The sequence below is a fragment of the Mus caroli genome, unplaced genomic scaffold (assembly GCF_978045245.1).
Source record: "Mus caroli unplaced genomic scaffold, Mus_caroli_1 scaffold_13, whole genome shotgun sequence".
Classification (NCBI taxonomy): Eukaryota; Metazoa; Chordata; class Mammalia; order Rodentia; family Muridae; genus Mus; species Mus caroli.
Window position 1 is genome coordinate 47,329,643 of NW_028227268.1, and position 21,701 is coordinate 47,351,343.

The 21,701-nt window shown below is 43.5% G+C and overlaps 2 protein-coding genes across 3 annotated transcripts in view; one reads left to right on the top strand and one right to left on the bottom strand.

Moving 5' to 3' along the window:
- Smyd4 (SET and MYND domain containing 4) overlaps positions 1 to 3,657 on the bottom strand; it is a 49,826-nt gene extending 46,169 nt beyond the window's left edge. Inside the window, exons 1-2 of one of the 2 annotated variants that reach the window (XM_029484211.2) lie at positions 2,964 to 3,349; positions 2,317 to 2,462 (exon numbers count right to left, since the gene is read on the bottom strand). In XM_029484211.2, coding sequence (XP_029340071.1) covers positions 2,317 to 2,462; positions 2,964 to 2,975 — 158 coding nt within the window. In that variant the 5' untranslated portion in view covers positions 2,976 to 3,349. Of the gene's footprint in view, positions 1 to 2,316; positions 2,463 to 2,963; positions 3,350 to 3,381 lie in introns of those variants that run through there. The other variant, XM_021176973.2, reaches the window with a different exon arrangement.
- A 145-nt stretch (positions 3,658 to 3,802) lies between these two features.
- The window catches only part of Rpa1 (replication protein A1), a 47,971-nt gene continuing 30,072 nt past the window's right edge, over positions 3,803 to 21,701 (top strand). Inside the window, exons 1-4 of the mRNA XM_021177355.3 lie at positions 3,803 to 3,911; positions 8,986 to 9,036; positions 10,173 to 10,251; positions 10,893 to 11,001. Of these exons, the coding sequence (XP_021033014.1) occupies positions 3,879 to 3,911; positions 8,986 to 9,036; positions 10,173 to 10,251; positions 10,893 to 11,001 (272 nt within the window). The 5' untranslated portion in view covers positions 3,803 to 3,878. The remainder of the gene's footprint in view (positions 3,912 to 8,985; positions 9,037 to 10,172; positions 10,252 to 10,892; positions 11,002 to 21,701) is intronic.

Below are 21,701 nucleotides of genomic sequence, written 5' to 3' on the forward strand. Positions count from 1 at the left end.
AAATAAAAAAGAGTTGCCATTAAATCTACCTCAGAGTCTAAATGCTTCTTCCTCCCCTGACTACACTCACGCTGGCCTGAGTCCATTTTCTTATTGGGGTTACTGCTTCTCTGCTTCTACCCTGGCTCCTTCTGCTGCCTATCCTTGACACAGCAGACAAGCGGTTCTTTAAAGCAGGGCTCAGGACCAGTGAGACTGATGGGCTCTGGTGGCATTTCCTGCCATGACTGATGATCTAAGGTTAATCCCTAGAACCCACGAGGTAGAAGCAGAGGACCTATTCTCCAAAGCCATTCTCTGACCACCATGTGTAAACTGCACATGTACATGCGTGCACATGGTACACACACATGCACAGAAGTAAAAAGAGATTTAAATTGAAAATCATTAAAAAGAAAAGTCAGGGTTCAGCAAACTTTCCGTGTAGAAGACTAGAGTACTTAGGCTTTGAAAGCCAAGAAGTGAATATTAATTACAGTTATTCATTATAGCAAAGCGATTTCTAAAACCTTTTGACAAAACTAAAAAACATAACAGAGTATAATTTTTTTTGTAATGTAAGTCTACTAATGACAGCAGTGGGACTAGTTTCTTTTTTAAATTATTGTTATTATTTTTATTATTAGTGTTTTTGTGTTTATTCATATTCCACAGCATGTGCGTGGAATTGGATTTTTGCTTCCACCTTTGTGTGGGTCCAAGAGATTGAACTCAAGTCATTAAGCTTGCACAGTAGGTGGTCAGGCTTGCACAGTAGGTGGTCAGGCTTGTATCTTTGGAAGGCAAGCATTTTACTTCCTGAGCCAGCTCACTGGCCTTCTTTATTTAAAAAAAGAAAAAAAAATGTCTTTTTTTGTTTAATTCAATTTAGTTCAAGGCCAGTGCTCTTTATCTTAAAATCAACTGCAAACTGGTAAAAAGCCATTCTTAGCTGTGGTCCTAGGAGAAAAACATACAGGCGGATGGCTCTATCCTGCAGGCTTAGTTTGATCATCTCTCTTTGAAGATATAATCAGCTCGCATCACACTCAAGCCTCTGCCAACTAGTTTTCTACTTCTGTTCAACAAACTACCCAAGCCGAGCAGCTCCAAACAACAGCCAGTCCTGTGGGTCAGAAGCCTAAGCAGGCGTGGCTGCCTCTCTGCTATTGCCTGAACCGGCTCGGTGCATCCACATCAGCATCCTTTCCTGGGGAGTGTGGTTCTTTGACTGGTTCTGTTCCAATTTTTAGTACATGTGCTGCTGAAACAATCTTTTCGCCTCCAGACTGCAGGGATTAATGTTCTTGACTGCCACAGAGCAATAATATTTACTGAACATGTGACCATGTGGTGCTCAGCACTCTTGCACCGAAGGCTCAGGGAACATGGAGGAAGAGGGGGTGGAAAGATTCCAAGAACCAAAGGAAGAAGAAAGTCAGCTGTGAGTCTGCATCTCCTAGAAATGTCAGGGAGGCTATACCTCTGAAGTCTCAACAACAAGGCCTGAAAGTCTTATTTATATAGGTTAACCTGAAAGGGGAAAAAATTCTTACAGGGGCCCAAAGTTAGACAAAGAACTCTAAGCAACTAAGGAATGTTGGGGGGGGGATAGTCTTCCCCAGGGAACACTCCTCTACCCTTCAAGCCCCACCCACCAAGTTGGTTATCCATAACAAAGTGGTCAGTCCTGAAGCCATATATGCACAAGTAACATCACATTTAGGAATACACACACACACACACACAACTTAAAAAAGAGAGGCCATGAATTTGAGAGAGCAAAGCAAAGTGGGAAGGGGTGCATGGGAAGGTTGGAGGCAGGAAGGAGGGAAATGATGAAATTATATTTTAATTTCAGATAATTAAAAATTAAAAAATGAGATTTGCTGAATAAATGAAACTTCTACCTATGTATACATTTACTAGGTTGTGATATAAAATGTCTATCTCACCAGTGAATGTAGTCCATAGAATTTGAAAATTTCTGGGTCTCAACTAAATGATTTCTAGGGTTCTTTCTCACCTTTAGTACTGAATGAGTTTCTATGGGCAGCTACACAATCTGCACCATATCCTTTGAGTGACAGCATTGGGACGACAGCAAGATACTAAATTACTTAAGTATAACACATATCAAAAGAGGAAAACAGTTATGCCTACCCATTCTATAATCACAGACTAGGGAGAAATGTAAAAACCAACAGTAACTGCTAAATGCCCCATACTATAAAAATATAAAGCTACTCTCTCCTATAAAAAAAGAGATGGTCAGACCAAATGACAAGGCAGAACATTTTCCAGACCAAAATTTCCCTGACGTTTCCATTCACTTACTGAAGAAGGGAAGAGGAATGAAGGAAGATGTCGCTCAAAGTCTCTGCTGTAGAAATTGTGACCTGCACAGACTTCGGGAGTGAAGCCCACTTCTCAAGTAGGTAGGACTTCCATTCATCCACCGGTAGATCCATGCTACTGCAGCTCTGTAAAGTCAGAACATAAAGATTCAGCTTTCTATTAATGCATAGCTCTAGAAAATCGAGATTTCATCCTACCAAGTAAGACACAACCAAAACCATTTCTTCTGGTGTTTTCTATAGCTGTTGATATGCTAAAGGAGAATTAATCTGTGGTGTGGCACCAATTCACCCAGACATATTCTTTGGAAGACTGTTCGAGAAACTATAGTAGGTTGTGGTTGTACAAACAGAGATCAAAATACCAGTAGATGGCTACTATTCCAGTCTTTCTAGACCTGTTTACCCTACTTGCCCAAAGTCTTCCAGACTTCTCACTCACTCCAGCAACTATGAAGTTAAATATTTTCATTTCCTTGACGGCTCAGTTTTCTGTTTTGATCTCCAGGTCTTTCTTTCAGTTCATATAGCCTCTCTCCCTTTATATTTTTATTATTTTTTTATTTTTGAGACCGGATTTTATGTTAGCCTGGCTGGCTTCGAACTCAGAGATCTGCCTGCTTTTACCTCGAGTGCCATCACGCCTGGCTCCCAGATTTTGATTTTTCAGGGTCTCATTTAGTCCAGGCTGACCTCGAACTCAACGGCGTTAAGGGTGACCTTGAACTTTTGCTGCCTCTACATCCCAAAGGCTGGGATTACAGACAGATCAGAGACAGCATGCCAGGCTCTCCAATACTTTTGCATAGGCCATTTGGGCTTTTAGGAACATCACTATCTTCACTGGAATCCACCTGACAAATTTCTACACACATTTAACTCAGTTCAAACCGCATCGCCTCTCGAAAGCCTGATTGATTTTTGACCCCCACTCTGGAGCTCCACATGTGTGGCCCATATCGCGTCTACCATCCTTGAGGCTGGGTTCCTTGCGGCCACAACTCTCAGGTGGAACTCAAGAGGGCGGAGACTGAGTCTGATTTACCTTGTTTATCCCACAGTGCCAAGCTCTGGGCCTGGCACGGGCGCCGGGCACGCACTGCGTGAAGAAGTACCCAGGTCACTGCTTTGACTATATTTAGCAGCAGTTACCAGGGGAGAGCTCCGATTGTTCCCTGGGTTGCCATTCTGTCTATCCGCCAAAGGACTGGGCGGGCAAAGTTCCCACAGCTGGCGGGGTAACAACTCAGTGGCACCGCGCTGACACAGGCGCACTGCGACCCAGCGCCCCGCCCTCACGTCTCGCCAACCCGCCACTAGGCCTCGAACCCGGCCTCGGAAGAGTCACGTGCTTTGCCCGCCGCGCGGTAGCCAATGCGGTGGCTATCAGCGTCTAGGCCCGCCCCTCGCACCGCGCTCACGCTGGGGGCGGATCGGCACGCACAGTTGCTCTAGCCAATCGTTGAGCAGCCCGCGGGACCCCGGCAAAGAAGCTCGGGCGGTGCAAGAGCGCGAGCGCGGGAGTTAGCGAGCGGTGCAGCCATGGTGGGACACCTGAGCGAGGGGGCCATCGCGGTAAGGAGACGACCCTGAGCGGGCTCGATGACCCTAGCAGCGCGGGCTTGGAGCGATGCAAAGAGGACCGGGGGAGGGAGCCGCTGTCGATCGGGAGAGCGTCAGGGAGGAAATTATACGGCCGCGGGGGATGCTGCCCCAGGGTCTCTAAGACCATCACGCAATGCAGAAGGCATCCCGGTACTCGCAGACGAACTCACGGGTTTTTTGGGTTTTTTTACATCTAAGAAAACAGGATAAATAAACATGCCGCTGTCTACCTTCGGCGGCCTCTTTTTCCTCCCTTTCTCCATCACCCCAAACTTTTCTGGACTTGTTTGTTTTCGGCTGTTTGACTTCTTTTACATCCTCCTAACTCATTATTGCTACTAGACATCTCTCTGGTCAGAAGAGAGAAAACGCTGGCCGAAGTCACCAATGACCTCCCAGTAGCCAAATCAGAAGACATTTTAAAGTTTTTCAGCCGACCTAATTGTTTGGGCTTGTTGGCTTCTTTCTGCTAACACTCCTCTCTTGCTAGTGTTCTGTGTTTCATGTTGACTATTCTTTTCTTATTTTACCGGCAAGCCCCTCTGATTTTTTTTGTTGAGCCAAGGCCCTCTGCAGACTAGTTTATAGCCCTTCACCTGCATGTTATTAATTCCTTCCTGCTGAGCTTCCTTCGATCTGCCCTCTATCTTCAAAGTCATTTTCAATCGAACATATATCAGAGCAAATCCTTTATGTCCCTCTAAGTTTGAATTTTAAAAAGAATTGTGTGTGTGCACGCGCGCGCGCGAGTGTGTAGTATGTATACATATGTATGACATCTTGGGGATGGCGAATGTGCGTCGGATGCCAGAGGACAACTGTGGGACGTTGTTTCTCTCCCCACTCCGCTGTGGATTGAGCTCAGGTAGCTGGGCTTACACAGCAGGCACCTCTACCCACAGAGCATCCTTGTGCCCAACTCTGGACACCTAGTCATCACCAGTTGAAGTATATTTTAACTCCACACTTAACTTTTCCATCCCCACTGGAATAGTCTTTTGTTGGCTGAACAAGTCAGTTCCAGTCAGCACACTCTCTTCTCACAGTCTCCTTGCCAGACCTTGCTTGTTTGTTTTTTTCTTTTTAAATATATTTTTGCCCTAGAAGCCATTGATAGTTCCAGTTTCTTTTGCTACCACAGTGTTCCTGTTCAGCTCAGTTGTTACTGAGTTGGTTGGCAAAGTAACTAGCCCAGATCCATGCATTTGGAGACTCCAACTTCTTTTTGTTCACTTATGTATGGCTTTGGGCCACATTCCAAACCCTTTTCCCTTGTTTGTAAAAATGAGGCTGAAGCCCAGCAAGGGGCTAGTTGGAGGACTGAGTTTCTAGATTCAGTGTTTAGCTTCTGCTAGTACAGCTAGCAATCGTCACAGGTGTACATGTTTATTTGGTAAATACTAGCTACTTTGTATTTCATTCAGGAGATTGTAGAGACTGTAGCAGGCAGCTACTTTCAGTCCCCCTTTAAGGTGATATCCCAGTATCTGGCAAGTTTTAGGTGCCTAAGATAATGTTTGCTAGTGGTGTGAATGACCAAAATCATGAAAAGCCAGGGACAGACTACGAAGCAGCTTAGAAGAAAAGAAGAGGGGAAGCAGTTGTCAGAATGGAGGTATTTGAATACGTTAGGGCTGTAGAAATGTTGAACTGGAATGTGAAGCTTGGATTGTTCTGAATTTTAAGAGGCTGCCACCTTGGACTCTTAAGGCTATTGCAAATAATTCTTTACTTTTATAACGAATGCTTATAAGGTCGTTTGAATAATTTGCTGAGTTTTCTTTAAATATAAATATTTTAGAAAGCTATTTCCAATACTGAAGTATTACTTAGATTTCATTCATAGATAAATTTGCAGTTTTTTTCTTTCTTTACATGTTTTGTTCATAAATAAAATAGTGTTTTGTTTTAAAGACTATCCCTACTATCCTAGAACTTGCTATGTAGACCAGGCCAGCCTTGAACTCAAGAGATTCCTCCCACGTACTGGGGCTAAAGATGTTCCACCATGCCAGGATCCGTGTTGTGTTGTGTTTTGTTTGTGTTGATGGTAATGGAGTGTAGAGACCATTGGTTGTGTTTTGTTTGTGTTGTTGTGTTTTGTTTGTGTTTTGTTTGTGTTGTTGTGTTTTGTTTGTGTTGATGGTGATGGAGTGTAGAGACCATTGGTTGTGTTTTGTTTGTGTTGTTGTGTTTTGTTTGTGTTGTTGTGTTTTGTTTGTGTTGATGGAGTGTAGAGACCATTGGTTGCCTGATGATTAGCGAACAAAAGTGTCAGCACAAAAGCTTCAGGCCCCAGTGGTTAAGCAAACAGTGGAAAATGGAAGTACTAGGGCCCAAGGTTATAAAATGTAACTGTAGTGATAAGTAGAAGTACAAGGCTGGCCTCCAACTCAGAGATCCGCCTGCCTCTGCCTCCCAAGTGCTGGGATTAAAGGCTCAGTAAAGCACCTACCACCAAGCCTAACAATCAGAGTCTGATCCCCAGGACCTACACACACACACACACACACACACACACACACACACGAGATGAATAAAGATTAAAAACAACAGCCAGCAATCATCTGGATGGGTTCTGTGGAACATTCCCATAAATTCCCATAAACAAAGAACTCTTAAGGCAGAATTTGAAAGTTGACACTATGTAGTAAGATCCTGTCTCAAAAAGGAAACCTATAAAAAGTCCAAGGCTATGGCTCAGTTGGTAGAGTATTGCTTAGTTTGCCTAATTAATCCCCAGCACTGCAGAAAAGTAATTTGATGGTTGGTCCAGATCAGTGATGTCCCAACTTGAGAGGTGGAAGTAGGAGGGTTGATACTTAGCTGCATAGTGAGTTCATTGGGTTTGCTTTGGTTTTTTTTTTTTTTTTTTTTTTAAGCACTGCGACGTTACACAGATTGGCTTTGAACTTCTGGCCTCAGTCATTTCCTGTTTCTACCTGCCAAGTAGCTGGGACTGCAGGCTTTATATATAAATATATATTTGGCTATTATAAATGAAGATGCTTTGAACATTTATATACAGATCTTTATGCATATAAATATTTAAATAGATTGCATATAAATTATTCATAATATATACATAAATTATGTACTATGTATTAAATTTCTTGTACATGCAAAGTAATCCAGATATTTACAGATAAATATCTGAGAGTGCAATTGCTAGGTCATATGGAAACTGAATGCTTAATTTGATAAGAAATCGCCAGCTTTTCCAAAGTGTTTATGAGAACTCTGCTTGCCGGTGCTTTGTGCCGCCCCTCTCTGGTTTTTACTATGCCGGTGGGCGTATAAGTGCAAGGCTGGCTCACCGCTGTGCTTTTATTTGTATTTTCTTGATTAGGAAGGACACTGAGCATCCTTCTGTGTCTTTATTGTCCGATTGTACATCTTGTGAAGTGTCCACATCTTTTGGTCCCTCGAATTTGGGTTTCTTCTGGAACGTGGTAGCATGTGACTGTCACCCCAGTGCTTGGAGCAGCAGAGGGGTCAGGAGCTCCAGGCTGGTATTAGCTGCAGAGCAGGAGCAGGTCCCGAGGAACAGAAACTTTGGTTGCAGCATTAATGAACTAGAAGAATTTTTTTGTCTTCTGTTAAATATAAATACCTTGATTATTTTCTCATAAACGGTGTTGCCTTTTCATTTAAGTTTTTAAGGATCAGGCACAGAGACTCCGTGCCAGACTACCACTCAACCACTGAGCTACACCCCCAACTTGCCTTTCTACTATTTTTCTTAACATTTATTTATGAGAGTGTGGGTATCAGTGGCCACCGAACACGGGGAGAGGTCAGAAGGCTACGTGGAGGAATTGTTTCTCTCCTACCAAGTGGGGCCCAGGGTTCAAATTCAGGTGACCTGGCTTGGCAGCAAGCACCTTTACCCCTAAGCCATCTCATTGGCTTCATCTTTTAATGGCCCCTTCCCCTGCTCTGAGGCAGGCTCTCCCTATATAGCCCTGACTGGCCTCAGGCTCACAGGTCCACCAGTGAGCGCCAGGTTTCTGCTTGTCCTTACCTCCCTAGCACTGTGGTTATCAGCATGTGCCACTGTGCATGACTTTGTAAAGCACAGGCTCTGGGGGTCAAACTCAGTCACTAAGCTTTGCCAAGCCATAGCCCAGCCCTTGAGTTTACTGTTTGTTTGTGTGGTGATTTGTCAAAGCAGTTTTGTTCCATTGAGGTATTTTGTCAAGTTTGACAAAATTAGTTGAGTATGTAGGTCTTTTTTCTGGAATCTTCTGTTATAGCTTAGTTTGGTCTTGAACTCATGATCTTGCCTCAGCCTCACGATTATTGAGGATTATTGAGATGGACAGGCTGTGTGACCATGCTCAGCTGTGTGTTTTAGCATGCATTAGTCATTTGAAAAACGTTGGCACATGACACTTTACAGGTCTTCCATGTTTGATGTGCTTTATTTAATCCAAAGTAATTCCAGCACCAGAGGCTGAGATAGGAGGATCTCAAGGGCAACCTAAAGATGCACAGCAGGCGGGGCCCCACTCCGTTATGTTAATATTATCACTGAGGTCAGGAGAAAAGTCTTTTAAGTATTGGGGACTAAAAGCAGGAGGGTCTGAAGTTCAAGGTCATCTTTAGGAATTTAGCAGACTTGAGGCCAGCTTGGGCTTTGTGGGACCCTGTTTTTAAACCAGAAAACAAATTTAAGGAGGAAGTGAATGTGAGTGTTCACATAGTCCTGTTTCCACAAGAAAACAGTGTTACTTTTGGCAACAAATAAGTGCTTTCTTTAAGCTGGCATTTTTGTGACTTGTCATTGGACAAATGATTTAATTAAGACTTTTCTACTGAGTGCCTCTGAAGAGGCTCTTTTAAATTTAGTTTAATTTTATCTCATTGTTAGTGTGGTGTGCTTGTGCACACAGAAGGCAGCTTTCAAGGTCTTTTCATGCTGTCTCCTCCACAGCTCCTGGAGTCAAACTCAGGCCCTGGCTAGGCAAGCTCTTAGGACAGTATTAGCTGTGGCTTATTAAGTTTTTAAGAATTTTTATAAGACTCTGTTTTTCTTTCTCAGGCCATAATGCAGCAGGGAGATACATCCATAAAGCCTGTCCTTCAGGTCATTGTAAGTACCCCCATGTGTGTTTAGCAGAATGAAGATGTTTCAACTCATAGATAATGAAACACTGCATTTGATGGAAGACATCAATGATGTAGTTTTGTCTACATCCCAGAAACACACATGCACATTCTCTTTCTCCCATTTCCAGAACACACCTTCCCCGCCCCTCTCTCTAACACATACTCACTCACTCACTCAAACTCACCAACAGAAACTATAGGTTTTTTTTTGTTTTGTTTTGATGAGCTTTTAATTTTGGTTTTTCAAGTCAGGGTTTCTCTATGTATCTCTGGCTGTCCTGGAACTCTATAGACCAGGCTGTACCACCACCACCCCGCTTAAATTTCTTTTAGTTAATCTACCCATCATTTAGTGGGTTCTAAAACATAATGTGAATTTCATATATCAATAGATGGGAGACTCCAGGATCATTCCTTCAGACTTTGAGGCAGGAGGTGAAGGTGGCCACCACTCCTGGGCCAATCACCTTCTGGCTCTATTTCCCTTAACTTCCTTCAGAGGCTGCCCCACCCTTTCCGGCTGAGTCCGTGACTGCTCTGCCCCAGATCCGTATGTCCACATGTTGCTATTCTCTCTGCCTCTGTCCCTTCACCAGCTCTGAGCTGCTTTAGGCAAATTGTCTTTTTTTTTTTTTTTTTTTTTGGTTTTTCAAGACAGGGTTTCTCTGTATACCCCTGGCTGTCCTGGAACTCACTTTGTAGACCAGGCTGGCCTCCAACTCAGAAATCCGCCTGCCTCTGCCTCCCGAGTGCTGGGATTAAAGGCGTGCGCCACCACGCCCAGCTAAATTGTCTTTTTTTCCAATTTTAATTTGACTTCCTATTTTCAGCATGTTCCCTAAACAGTTTCTGCATGTGTTCGATGCCATCTTACACATTGTTTTGACATATGGGAGAAAGAACACGTGACTATTGATACTTCTGTTTATATCGTTTTTAATAATGCCAGCTCAATCCACTGCTCTTTCATTAGTATTTAGGTGTCAGGAGGATGGGCAAGTGGTTCATCTTGTCTCAGATTAATGGCAAGCCCAGTCTCCTGCCAGTTAGCTTTGCTTACCCTCAGGGCTTGGGCAAAGAGCCTGCTTAATGAATCAACTTTTCTGTCAACTTTTCCAGAACATCCGTCCTATTTCTACGGGGAATAGTCCACCCCGGTATCGACTGCTCATGAGTGATGGGTTGAACACGCTTTCCTGTGAGTATGATGAATACATCTAAGCTTTGGGAATCCTTGAATAACAGCAGCACCCCCCCACCCCCCACCCCCACACACAACCTTTGATTGCAGTGTTTAGAGCCCCTGAAGCCCATGTTGGCTGTGGGCTTTGTTCAGGCAGAGTTGCCAGTGGCAGTGAGCCGTCCTGACGGTAGCCTGGATACAGCGGAAAGCTGCCATTCGGCCTGATTAACTTTCTCTAACTGGTGGTGTGTGTTTTCTTTGATTAATTTCCCTGAGGATAGTATTGACATTTCGTGGGTGTGATGGGTGAGCTGTCCTGTCCTTCCTTTTCAGGAGTTTTATTTCTGTCCTAGAAGCTTTAAAAAAAAAATGGGGGCCTTTCTGGACTATTTGCCTGTTGTCTCTAGTCACGGGGCTAAAGACCTAGAAAGGGCTTTTCCCCAGAAACTAGAATGACAGTAAAAATGATTTGGAGACTTTGAGAAACAGCTACCATTTAGGAAGAGCCTCAGATTTTTACACGGGGCGGATTGATGCTGCTTTCCTCTCTGCAGGGCGGAGGAGTTTTAAACAGCTGTATTTAATGGTTTTCCTTGTGATGAGCTTTCGGGTTAAGGGCGGGCTTGGAGACTGAGCCTCTCTCTCTGCCTTTGCAGCGTTCATGCTGGCCACGCAGCTGAACACCCTGGTCGAGGGTGGGCAGCTGGCCAGCAACTGTGTCTGCCAGGTCCACCGGTTCATCGTCAACACCCTGAAAGACGGCAGGTATGCGCTTCCTTATCCACTTGCTTGCACTGTAGAACGGGAACTACAGGTCGGAAGTTCAGGAAGGAGGTTTAACAAGGCAGCGAGGAGCTTCAGCCGGACGTAGACGAACATTGCCACCCAGGGAGAAGTAGCAGAGGAAACAAGTTGGAATCCCAGAGAACAGATTACAGTAGATGTGTAATTTCTTCAACATTACTGTAGTATCTTCTAAGGAAGAGGTCACTTACTACAACAAAAGAAACGTTTAATTATCCAGTCTGGGTCCTTTTTTTTTTTTTTTTTTTTTTTTTGTGATCTTGAGTCTTCAGTAGTAAATGTGTTGAGCTGATATAGACTACGGTTAAGTACTTGCAAGATGTTACATGCTAGAAATACAGTGTGAGCAGAACTGTTGTTCCCATTTCTAAAAAAAAAAGTGACGTACTTTTAGAAAAGAAAACTTTATTTTAGGGAGCGGTTTATATACTTTCTCCTAATTTTTTTTTTATTTTCGGTGATAGAATGCAACCAAAACCTCATGGGAATCCGCATGGTGAACAGTCAGTGCTGAGGGAGTTAGGCCAGTGGGTGTTATAGTACACGCGGGTGTATGTGTAACTCTTTTTAAAACTTATTTTATGTATGCAGGTGTTTTGTCTACATGTATGTCTGCACACCAGAAGAGGGCATCAGCTCCCACAGGACCAAAGTTACAGACAGTTGTGAGCTGTCGTGTGGGTGGTGGGATTGGAACCCAGAACCTCCAAAAGAGCAGCCAGTGCTCTTACCCATTGAGACATCTCCTCCAGTCCCATTACTTGTATATTTTGAAACATATTTTCTTTTTCGGCTCATTTATTTTTTTTATGTTATGTAGATTGCCTACACCTATGTTTCTGTGAGTGTTGAATCCCCTGGAACTGGAATTGCAGACAGTTGTGAGCTGCCATGGTGGTGCTGGGAATTGAACTGGAGACCTTTGGAAGAGTATCCAGTGCTCCTAACCATTGAGCCAGCCATCTCTCCAGCCCTATTACCTGAATATTTTGAAACACTTTTTTCTTTTCATTTCATATTAACTTGTTATGTCTGTATTCTAATTTTAACATTTAGCCTTACTATTGTCAATTTTGAATATCTTTTTTTTTTTTTTTAAGATTTATTTATTATATGTAAGTACACTGTAGCTGTCTTCAGCCACACCAGAAGAGGGAGTCAGATCTCATTACAGATGGTTGTGAGCCACCATGTGGTTGCTGGGATTTGAACTCTGGACCTTCGGAAGAGCAGTCAGGTGCTCTTACCCACTGAGCCATCTCACCAGCCCTTGAATATCTTTTATAAAATTGAGTTTAGGATATGATTGGTAGCCGGGCAGTGGTGGTACATGCCTTTAATCCCAGCACTTGGGAGGCAGAGGCAGGCGGATTTCTGAGTTCGAGGCCAGCCTGGTCTACAGAGTGAGTTCCAGGACAGCCAGGGCTACACAGAGAAACCCTGTCTCAGAAAAACTGGGGAAAAAAAAAAATTTTTTTTTAATTTTTTGATTGGTAAGTTTACACTTGGTGTTAATCTTTAAATTTTTTATTTTATTTTATTTTTGAGGCAAGATCTCACTGTGTAACCCTGGCTAGCTGGAACTCATTATATAGAGCAGGCTGGCCTCTTAAAAGATCCACCTGTTTCTGTCTCCTGAGTGCTGGAATTAAAAGGGGTAGTGGTGAGCAGTTCTGCAAGAGCAGCAAATGCTCTTAGCCACCAAGCCATCTCTTCTCCAGTACCTGTGTATGGGTGTGTGTGTGTGTGTGCGCGCACATGTGCAACACGCGTGTGTCTTAGTTACTGTGGTTTTGCTTTGGTTTCTTCTGTTTGTCATGAACTGACATTTTTTGTTAAAGAGCTGAGGGTAGCCAGGACCTCAAGGCAAGCAGTGCACTACCGAGCTCCACCCCAGCCCTCATGTCATTCTTTATAGTCATTGTTTACTCAGGCCACCTACACATGTTTATAGCCTGCCTTTGTCTCTTTGGCGATACTTCCTGGTTATGTCTATGCCTCCCCTCTTTCTTTTTCTTTCTCTCTCCTTCTCTTCTCTCTTCTCTTCTCTCTTCAGTGGGTAGCCTGGTCTAGAACTCACAAAGATTTTACTGTCTCTGTCTCCTTGCACTAATTAAAAATTCTTTTACAAGCATCTTTTAGCAATTCTTACAGGGAAATTTTGAAATGTTCAACTCTGATTGTTAGCAGGCTGAAGATAACAATAGCTCTGATGATAAATTACTTGCCAGGCAAGTGGGAAAATCTGAGTTTGATCCAAAAAGCTGGGTACAGAGGCCAAAGAGTCCATAATCCTAGTAGGGGCAGGAGTCAGGGATGGGTGGGTCCCTGGGGTTTCCTGGTTTGCCAGCGTAGCCCAATTGGGAATACCCAGGTTTCAGTGAATGATGCTTTCTGCAAGCTGAGAGAGGTCCTTGTTCAATCTCTGTGACCCAGCTGGAGGGAGAAGAGAGCCAGCTTTCCAGAAGTGGTCCTCTCAACTTTGTGCATGCATGTCCATGTTCACACAGGGAATGGATAATGCTTAAAAGGAAGACAGGCGGGGGGCGGGGGTGGTGGTGGTGGTGGTAATGCACCTTCTTTGGTGATGTGCTTTCCTCTTGTTCATGCTGCTCTGGGTGTGGTCAGCAGCACCAAAAATCCAGGTGTATGTTTGTAATCCCAGTATTCTCTGGTCATCAGTTAGGATATGAAAAGCGTGGTCATCTTCGTATAGAGTTAGCAAACTCTAAGCCAGCCTCGGCTACAAGAGACTTTGTCTCAAAACAAAGGAAAAATCAAGGAGGATGGCTCCCGAGCACTGTCACCTGAAGCTGACCTCTGACCTCCACATGCATGTGCGCAAACACGTGTCCTGCACAAATGCACTCAAACACACAGACACCCGCATCTGCTCCCTGACAAAAGAGCCCGTGGTCTAAAACTGTGCCTATTTGACTCCAGTGAGACCAGTATACTTTGAGAATTTCCCATTCATAGTTACCGTTGTGTGTTCCTTGTGGTCCTTCTGAGAACTGTGTGGTTATTCAGTTCCTTGCAGGAACTCAGTGTGGCCTCTTGGTGTGGGGAGGAGCTGTAGTGGAAGAGCGCATACTAAAACAGCAGTGCTCTAGTAGATACGGATCATCAGGAAGCGATACTTCACGCGCCCTCCGTGTAGCATCCAGAGACACTTGAGTGATGTTTCTGTGTGACCTAGCAGTACTTCTACACAGTACTTCTACACAGTACTTCTACACAGTAGACTTCTGTATTCGTAGTTCTCTCTTCCACTACACGGGATGAAACCCAGGACTTCTTGCATAGTAGGGAACATTCTATTAATCTGGTTTTCTCTATGCCTCCCACCTCTGTCAGTTTGAGTCAGTCTCAGCTGCCCTGGCTGCCTTCCATCTGTAGTGCTTTTGCTGACTCTGCAGCAGCTGGGATTATAGGTGCGCACTCTCACCCTTAGCCAGCAGACCTGGCATTCGGCATAACTGGCCCGTGAGCTTCAAAATCTCACACACGTAAACAAGGTTGATGTTTACGTTTTTAAGTATTGAGTGTTGTATTAGTTAACCTTTCTCATTGGTATGACCAAATGCCTGGTAAAAGCAATGTAGAGAGGCGGTTATTTTGGTTCACGGTTTGAGGGTGTGGTCCATCATGGCAGCTAGAGCAGGAAGCACCGTGCCTCACTGCAGCCATAGACAGGAAGCCAGAAGCAATGAGCACTGACTCTCAGCTCACTGGCTCCTTTTTATTCTGTCTGAGGCCTCGGTCCATAGATGGTGTTGCTCCCACCTCAGTTAACCCAGTCCAAAGACCCCTTCAGGGGCATGCCTGGAGATGTGCCACCTGGAGTTCTAGATACGGTTGACAGTATCAACTGTCAGATGGGTGACGTTATTTTGACCTGTTTTCCGTGATTTTTGAGCCGACTCTCCGTTTATCTTTGGCTCTTGTTTTAATGAATTCAGTCTATTTTATGCCTCCCTTCTGGGAAGTGCCACTCTGTGCTTAGGCTTTCTTGTATGCCAGGTTCTTTGTCCTTTGTGTGCCTTGTTCCTTTCCTTTCATACCCCGTGTGTTGAATTGTTCTGTGCCATTCCCTCTTATCTGTACATGATTAATATGAACAGTCCTGGACAGCTCTGCCAGCCTTGATGTTTGTTCTGCCGTTGTCTAGGCAAGGCACATCTTCTTGCAGGCTTGCCTGCTGGGGATCCAGTGTCTTCCACTCCAGGCTCTCTTGAGTGTTAACAAGCAGTGCTTCTGGCTGCTAGCACATGGTTGTGGTTGGTTGTCTCCTTCCAGCTTGTCCGGGATTGAACTCTGGTACCAGGCTTAGACAGCAGGTTTTTCTACCCACTGAGCCACATTACAGCCTATTTTAATGTTAGTAAATTAAAAACAAAAAAATGTGTGTGTGTGATGTGTACACCCCTTCTCATACTCATAGAACCCCCGATGTCTTCCTCTGTGGCTCTCTACCTTATTCTCTTGGTAACTTCTCACTGGCCCAAAGATCACTGGGTTTTTTGCCTAGGTGAGTGTTTAAAGTGCCCCATCCACCCTGCCTCCAGCCCTTCTAGACTGGGTAAGAGAAAGGCACCGCCTAAATTAGTTGACTTTTCAGACGGGTGCTGGGGATCTGAACCCACGCTTACACAGGTCTCTCACTCACTGAGCTGTCGCCCCAGCCCCAACTTTGTTCTTTAAAAAAAACTTTTTTAAAGTTTTATGTATATGGGGGATTTGTCTGCTACATATATGTCTGTGTACCGTGTGTGTGCCTGGTATCCATGGACTGCACAAGAAGACATTGGATCCTCTGGAACTGAAATTATGAGCCATTATGTGGATTCTGGCCATCAAACCTGGATCCTCTGGAAGAGCAGCCAGTATTCTTAACCTCTGAGCCAACTCTCCAGCCCCGATACTTTGACCTTTAATTTTTATGTGTTTGTTTGTTTTTAATTTACAGAAGCTCTTAGTAAAGCAGGCGTATTAACTCTGGCGTCCGTTTTACGTATTTATCCATTCTAACTTTGTTTATATATGGTATTTTGTGGTATAAATCTCTGTTTGCATTTGTCCACTTTCTGCATTATGTCCTCTGAATCAGTTGCTGGGGAAGCTTTCTGACCAAGCTTAAGACTGTATTTCCAGTGAGTTTGTTATTACATATGACACGAGCAAGGAATGTAACTTAGGTTTCTCTTCCAGATGGGCAGTCCTAAAAGGGCCAGTAGAGTGCTTTATTCTGAGTGTGATGGGAAGACATAGTGTTTGATCAGGAGCTTTAAATTATTTATTCTGTTTATGAGAAAGGGTCTCATCTAATGCAGCCATCTAAGGCCTCTAACTTACCTAAGGATGACCTTAAACTGGGTCCTCTACAGAGCCTGCCTGATGTGCACGGTGCTGGGGATTGAATTCGGAGCTTTGTACACAAGACTGCATAGTCATCCTTGAGTCGTGAGTGTTTTTAACTCTTTTTCATAAGTGCTGGACATTCAGCATAGAGCCTCACACATAGTAGGCACACACTCTATGGTAGGCACGCATTGTGTCTTGTGTTGCCTTAAGATGCTAAGGCGCTAAGGCTTGTACAGATTTCTCTGATAAGGCTGGGGTGTGGTTCAAATGGCTTTGTGCTTGCTGGGCATAGTGGTGCACCCCTGTAATCCCACCACTTGGGAGATGGAAGCAGGAGGATTAGAAGTTCAAAGTCATCCTCAGCTATATAGTATGAGGCCAGCCTTGTATCTTACTATATTGAGATTCTACCAAAAGCAACAAATAAGATGAAACAAACCAAAAAGTTCTCTGGTAACTATAACTGGGAAATTGATAGTTGGCAGCAGACATAAAAGACACTGGTATCCTGAGTTTGCCACTGTCCTCTCCCGCCTCTGATTGTGTTCATGAGTCACTGGGCAATTTTTAAAAGTATGATTTTGAAAACTTGACAGTGTTGAATAGTCATTCTCACAGTTAAGTTTAGAATGTTTTCTTACCCCCATAAAGAAACCCAGTACCCTTTAGCTACCAGTCCCAAATCTCTTGAGTCCCAGAGGGTCACTGATCTTCTATATAATGTAAATTGAGTCATGCATTTCCTGGTCCTTTGTGACACTTCTTTCTTTACCATAGTATTTTCAGGGCTAAGTTTGTGTTGTGTTACTGTGTCGTTCCCCTGTGGTATCCTGTTGTGCAGACAGATCACATTTTGCTTGTTTTTTTTTTTTTTCCCTCTGTGATATGGGTGTCAGTGCACATGCTAAGCAGATGCTCTATACTGGGCTATATCCTCAGCCTCTTTTTGTTTTGAGACAAGGTCTTGCTAAGTTGTCTAGGCTGGCCTTGAACTTGAGATCCTCCTGCCTCGACCTTAGTTGGGATTATAGACCTGGGCCTCTAGGCCCAGCACATTTTGCTTATCTTGTTTTTCAGCTTACAGGCTGTTGGATTGTTTCCATCTGTTTGCATTTTGAGTAATGCACTGAGTATTAGTGTACAAGCTTGTATATGGTTAGCCCTCTTTCTGTGGCTTCTTGATCCGTGTATTCAGGGGAAGTACTGCACCTGAATAAACCTGAGTAGAGATATTTTCTTGTTACGCCCCAGATAATACAGTGTAACATAATTTGCATCATCTTGGCTACTATAAGTAATGTAGAGATAATTTAAAGCATTTAAGAAGATGTCAATTAAATGCAGATACTACCTTGATCCATGTACAGATTCTGCTAGCAGTGGTGTCCTGGTGATGCAGATGCTGAGGGTGAATGTATTTTAGAGACAAGTTGCTAGTTCAGGTTCTGACTGTGATTTAACTAGTGAGGAATTACCAGGTTATTTTCCCAAACAGCTATACCCACCCGCCCTCTCCCTAGCAAGGCGTGGATGATCTATACATCTTTCACAGCCCTTAGAAGTATGTGCTGCCAAAATACCATCTGTGGAGTATTCTAATAATGTTTGGCAGTTTTCATATTTTTTTTTTCTTCTATGTGAATTATAAGAGTGCTATCAAGTTCAAAAGCCAACCAGAGGTCTCCTGAATATACATAATTGCATTAAATTGATATATTTTGACATTAGATCTTTTCATCCAAGAATATGATATCTTACCATTTAAAGCCTTGAGTTTTTTAGACAATTATCTCTTTATTACAATATGTATATTTATTTGGCATTTGTTTCTTTGAATTTCTTTTTACATGTGTAGATTTGTTTGTGCAGGCACACGGGCTATAATGTAATTTAACTTAATTTTTTTATTTTTATCATTGGGAGGGTGTGTGTGTGCTGTATGTACCATGTGTACCATGTATGTGTGGAAATCAGAGGACATCTTTCAGGAGTTAGTTCTTTCCTCCCTCTATAGCTTTCAGGGATCAAACTCAAGTGTGAGCTCTGTGTACTGAGCGCTTACGCCCACTGAGCCATCGCACCAGGCCTGCTTCTTTGTTTTTTATGGTTCTGAATCAGCACCATTACAAGTGTTGAGAATCAGCAAGTACCTTTCTCTACCTGGCTAGCAAGAGAAGGACCTTTGGTGTTGAACGCAGTTTATCTTGTGAAGTGCATGGACTTGATCTTTGCTCACAACATTTTTTTAGGTCCTTAAGTTGTTTGGGTTTTATGGGAACGGCTCTTGGGTTTTTTTAAAAGCTTTTACTACAACTTGATATAATCATTATTTTTAATCCTTTAAATAGTATGACTTATTTTAACAGATTAATATTGAACTGTTCTTTCATTCTTACATAATAAATCCTGCCTTAAAAAATAATCCTCTTAGCTTCCTTTCTCTATTTTCAAATCTGTTTTATATTTTTCATGATTTTGAACATTTATAAAAGTAGACAGACAACACAGTAGAACCAAGTCCCCATACAGCTGTGCACATAGCCTCAGATTATTGACTGATAATAGGTCCTGCTTTGTCTCTGTTTTCTCACAAGGATGTGTTATTGTGTGGGTGTGTGTGTACACATACATACATATATGTATGTATGTATGTATGTAATGAACTCCCTTTAACAAAACAAGTCCTGGGCTGGGAAGACAGCACAGTTAGTTATGTGTTAGCTACATAAAAAGCTGGGCATGGTGGCATGGTGGCACTGACCTGTAGCCCTGGTGCTGGATGAAAGCTGGGGAGGCAGGTGGATCGATCGGCAGAGTTTACTGGCAACAAATCTGCCCAGCGGGTGAGCTCTGGGCTCAGACATCCTGTATAGGAAAAAGATGAATGGCTAGGCGTAGCGGCACACACCTTTCGTGGTAGTGCTTGAGAGGCAGGGGCAGGCCAGTCTCTGTGACCAGCAGCCTGGCCTACATGTCAAGTTGCCGGACAGCCAGAGCTACCACCTACTGAGACTGTCTCAGAAATAATTTTTAAAAATAATTAAGATGAAGGAAGGAGCTGGTGAGATGGCTTATCACTAAGCCCTGGACCCCACACTGCAGAGCCAACTCATGCAAGTTCTTCTCAGACCTCCACCAAAGCACAAGTGTATGCAGACGCACACACTAAGGAAATGAATGTAAAAAGCATGACGTAGTGGCACTGGCCTTTAAACCCAGCGTTGGAAGAAGCGGGTGGATCTCTTGAGTTTGAGACCAGCTTAGCCTACATAAGGAATTTCAAGGTAGCCAGGGCTACCTAGAAAGTAGCTGTTTATGAATGAATGAATAGAAGGAAGGAAAAAAGAGAGACAGACGTAAAAAATATATGCTGGAGAGTAACAGAAGAGGACACCGGCTTGCTGGTGTCTTGACCTCTGGCTTGTACACACACGCGTGTGTAGCTCATACACCCACATACAATTGTACTCACACACACACACAAACATGTACTCATTCATATACTGCACACCTCAACACTCAGAAAATGAAAAACAGGTACCATTTACACCTAAAGTAAATACTCCGTGTTCAGTTTCCAACCACTCATATGTATGGGTTGTAAATGCTTATATCTGTATGTGTCTGTATATTTGTGTATACATTCATAGTTGAGTCAGGATCCAACATAAACTTGTAGTGGGTTGATGGTCTGGAAGCCTGCTCACAGCTGTCTTTTTCTCCTCGTACCTTTTCCCCTGTTTATTCCTAGGACAGCAGGTCATTTGTCTCTAAGTGTTACCGTTTCCCATCCTCTCTCTTTTGCTGATGGTGGCCTTGTAGTAGTCACCTGTGTTCTCTGTAAAATGGCTTTGCCGTGTTATTTCAATATGCTATCATCCTCATCTTGCTATATTTCATTCAATATGTGTATGTATTACGAGATAGATTAAAATTATTTTAGTTTTATGCTTATGAATGTTTTGCCTAAGTGTATTGCACCTTGTGTGTCTGGTGTCCACAGAGCTCAGAAGAAAGTGTCACACATTCTGGAACTGGAATTGCAGGTGGTTGTAAGCCATCATGTGGGACCTGGAAACCAAACCCAGGCGTCAAGATGAAATTTTAGAAGACATCATTATTATTATTATTATTAAATTATTTTTTATTATGTGTACATGTCTCTGTAGTTATGCACATGTGTGTACATTGGTAGGGACTGGGGTGCCTTTTGAAGCCAGAGATATCGTATCCCCTGGAGTTGGGGTTAAAGGCAATTGTGAGCTGCTAAATATTGGTGCTGAGAACCAAACTCAAGAGTGCATACAACAGTGTGCACTCTTAATTGCTGGCCAGTCTCTCTAGCCCTAGCTGGTTTGTTTGTGTTTGTTTGTTTGTTTGTTTGTTTTGGTTTTTGAGACAGGGTTTCTCTGTGTAGTCCTGGCTGTCCTGGAACTCACTCTGTAGACCAGGCTAGCCTTGAACTCAGAAATCCACCTGCCTCTGCCTTAAAGGCGTGTACCACTACTGCCTGAATTGTTTTGTTTTTTAATGTTTTTTGTTGTTGTTGTTTAGTTTTGTTTTTGATTTCTGAAGCATGATGTTATGTTGCCAAGGCTGGCCTCTAACTCCCTGCATCTGGGGTGGCCCTCGAGCTCCTGGTTCCCAGGGCTGGAATTCCACACTTGGCAGACAGTTCTAACAGGTCATCTTTATCAGGTTCTCAGTAGCAGACCACTTTTTCAGGCTTGTTCTATTGAAGTAGCATAACCTGATAGGATAACTTTACCGTAAAGATAAAGATAGCACATACTGAATAATTCTGTGTGATAAAGCCCAGCATTCTGCAGCCAGGCTGTGCAGACAGTAAAGCGTGGTGATTGCTGAACCCTTGCTCAGACTCCCCCACCCTTCTCATTGCCACTAGCACAGCTTTCCCTTGGTCCACTCAGTTCATCTTCTGTCATCCCCCTACCCCCACCCCCACCCCCGCCTGCAATTATGTGTCCTCAAATTACATTTTTTGGTTGCAATTCTTTTTATTTTCTCCTGGTTTTCATGTGTGTGCATGTGTGTATGCCAGTTGACATTTGTACATGACCATGATAGCCTGAGATTGGCGAGCCATCATCCTTTTGCTTGGGAGTTACACCTGGAGGCAGGGTCTTGGTCAAGCCCAGAGCTCACTGATATGGTTTGTCTTGCTAGCCAGCTTGCTCTGGAGAGCCACTGTCTTAAAGAAGGAATTAGAGGTGGATTGCCACATCCATATTGCATTTATGTGTGTTTCTGGGCACCTGGACTCCAGTGCTCACACT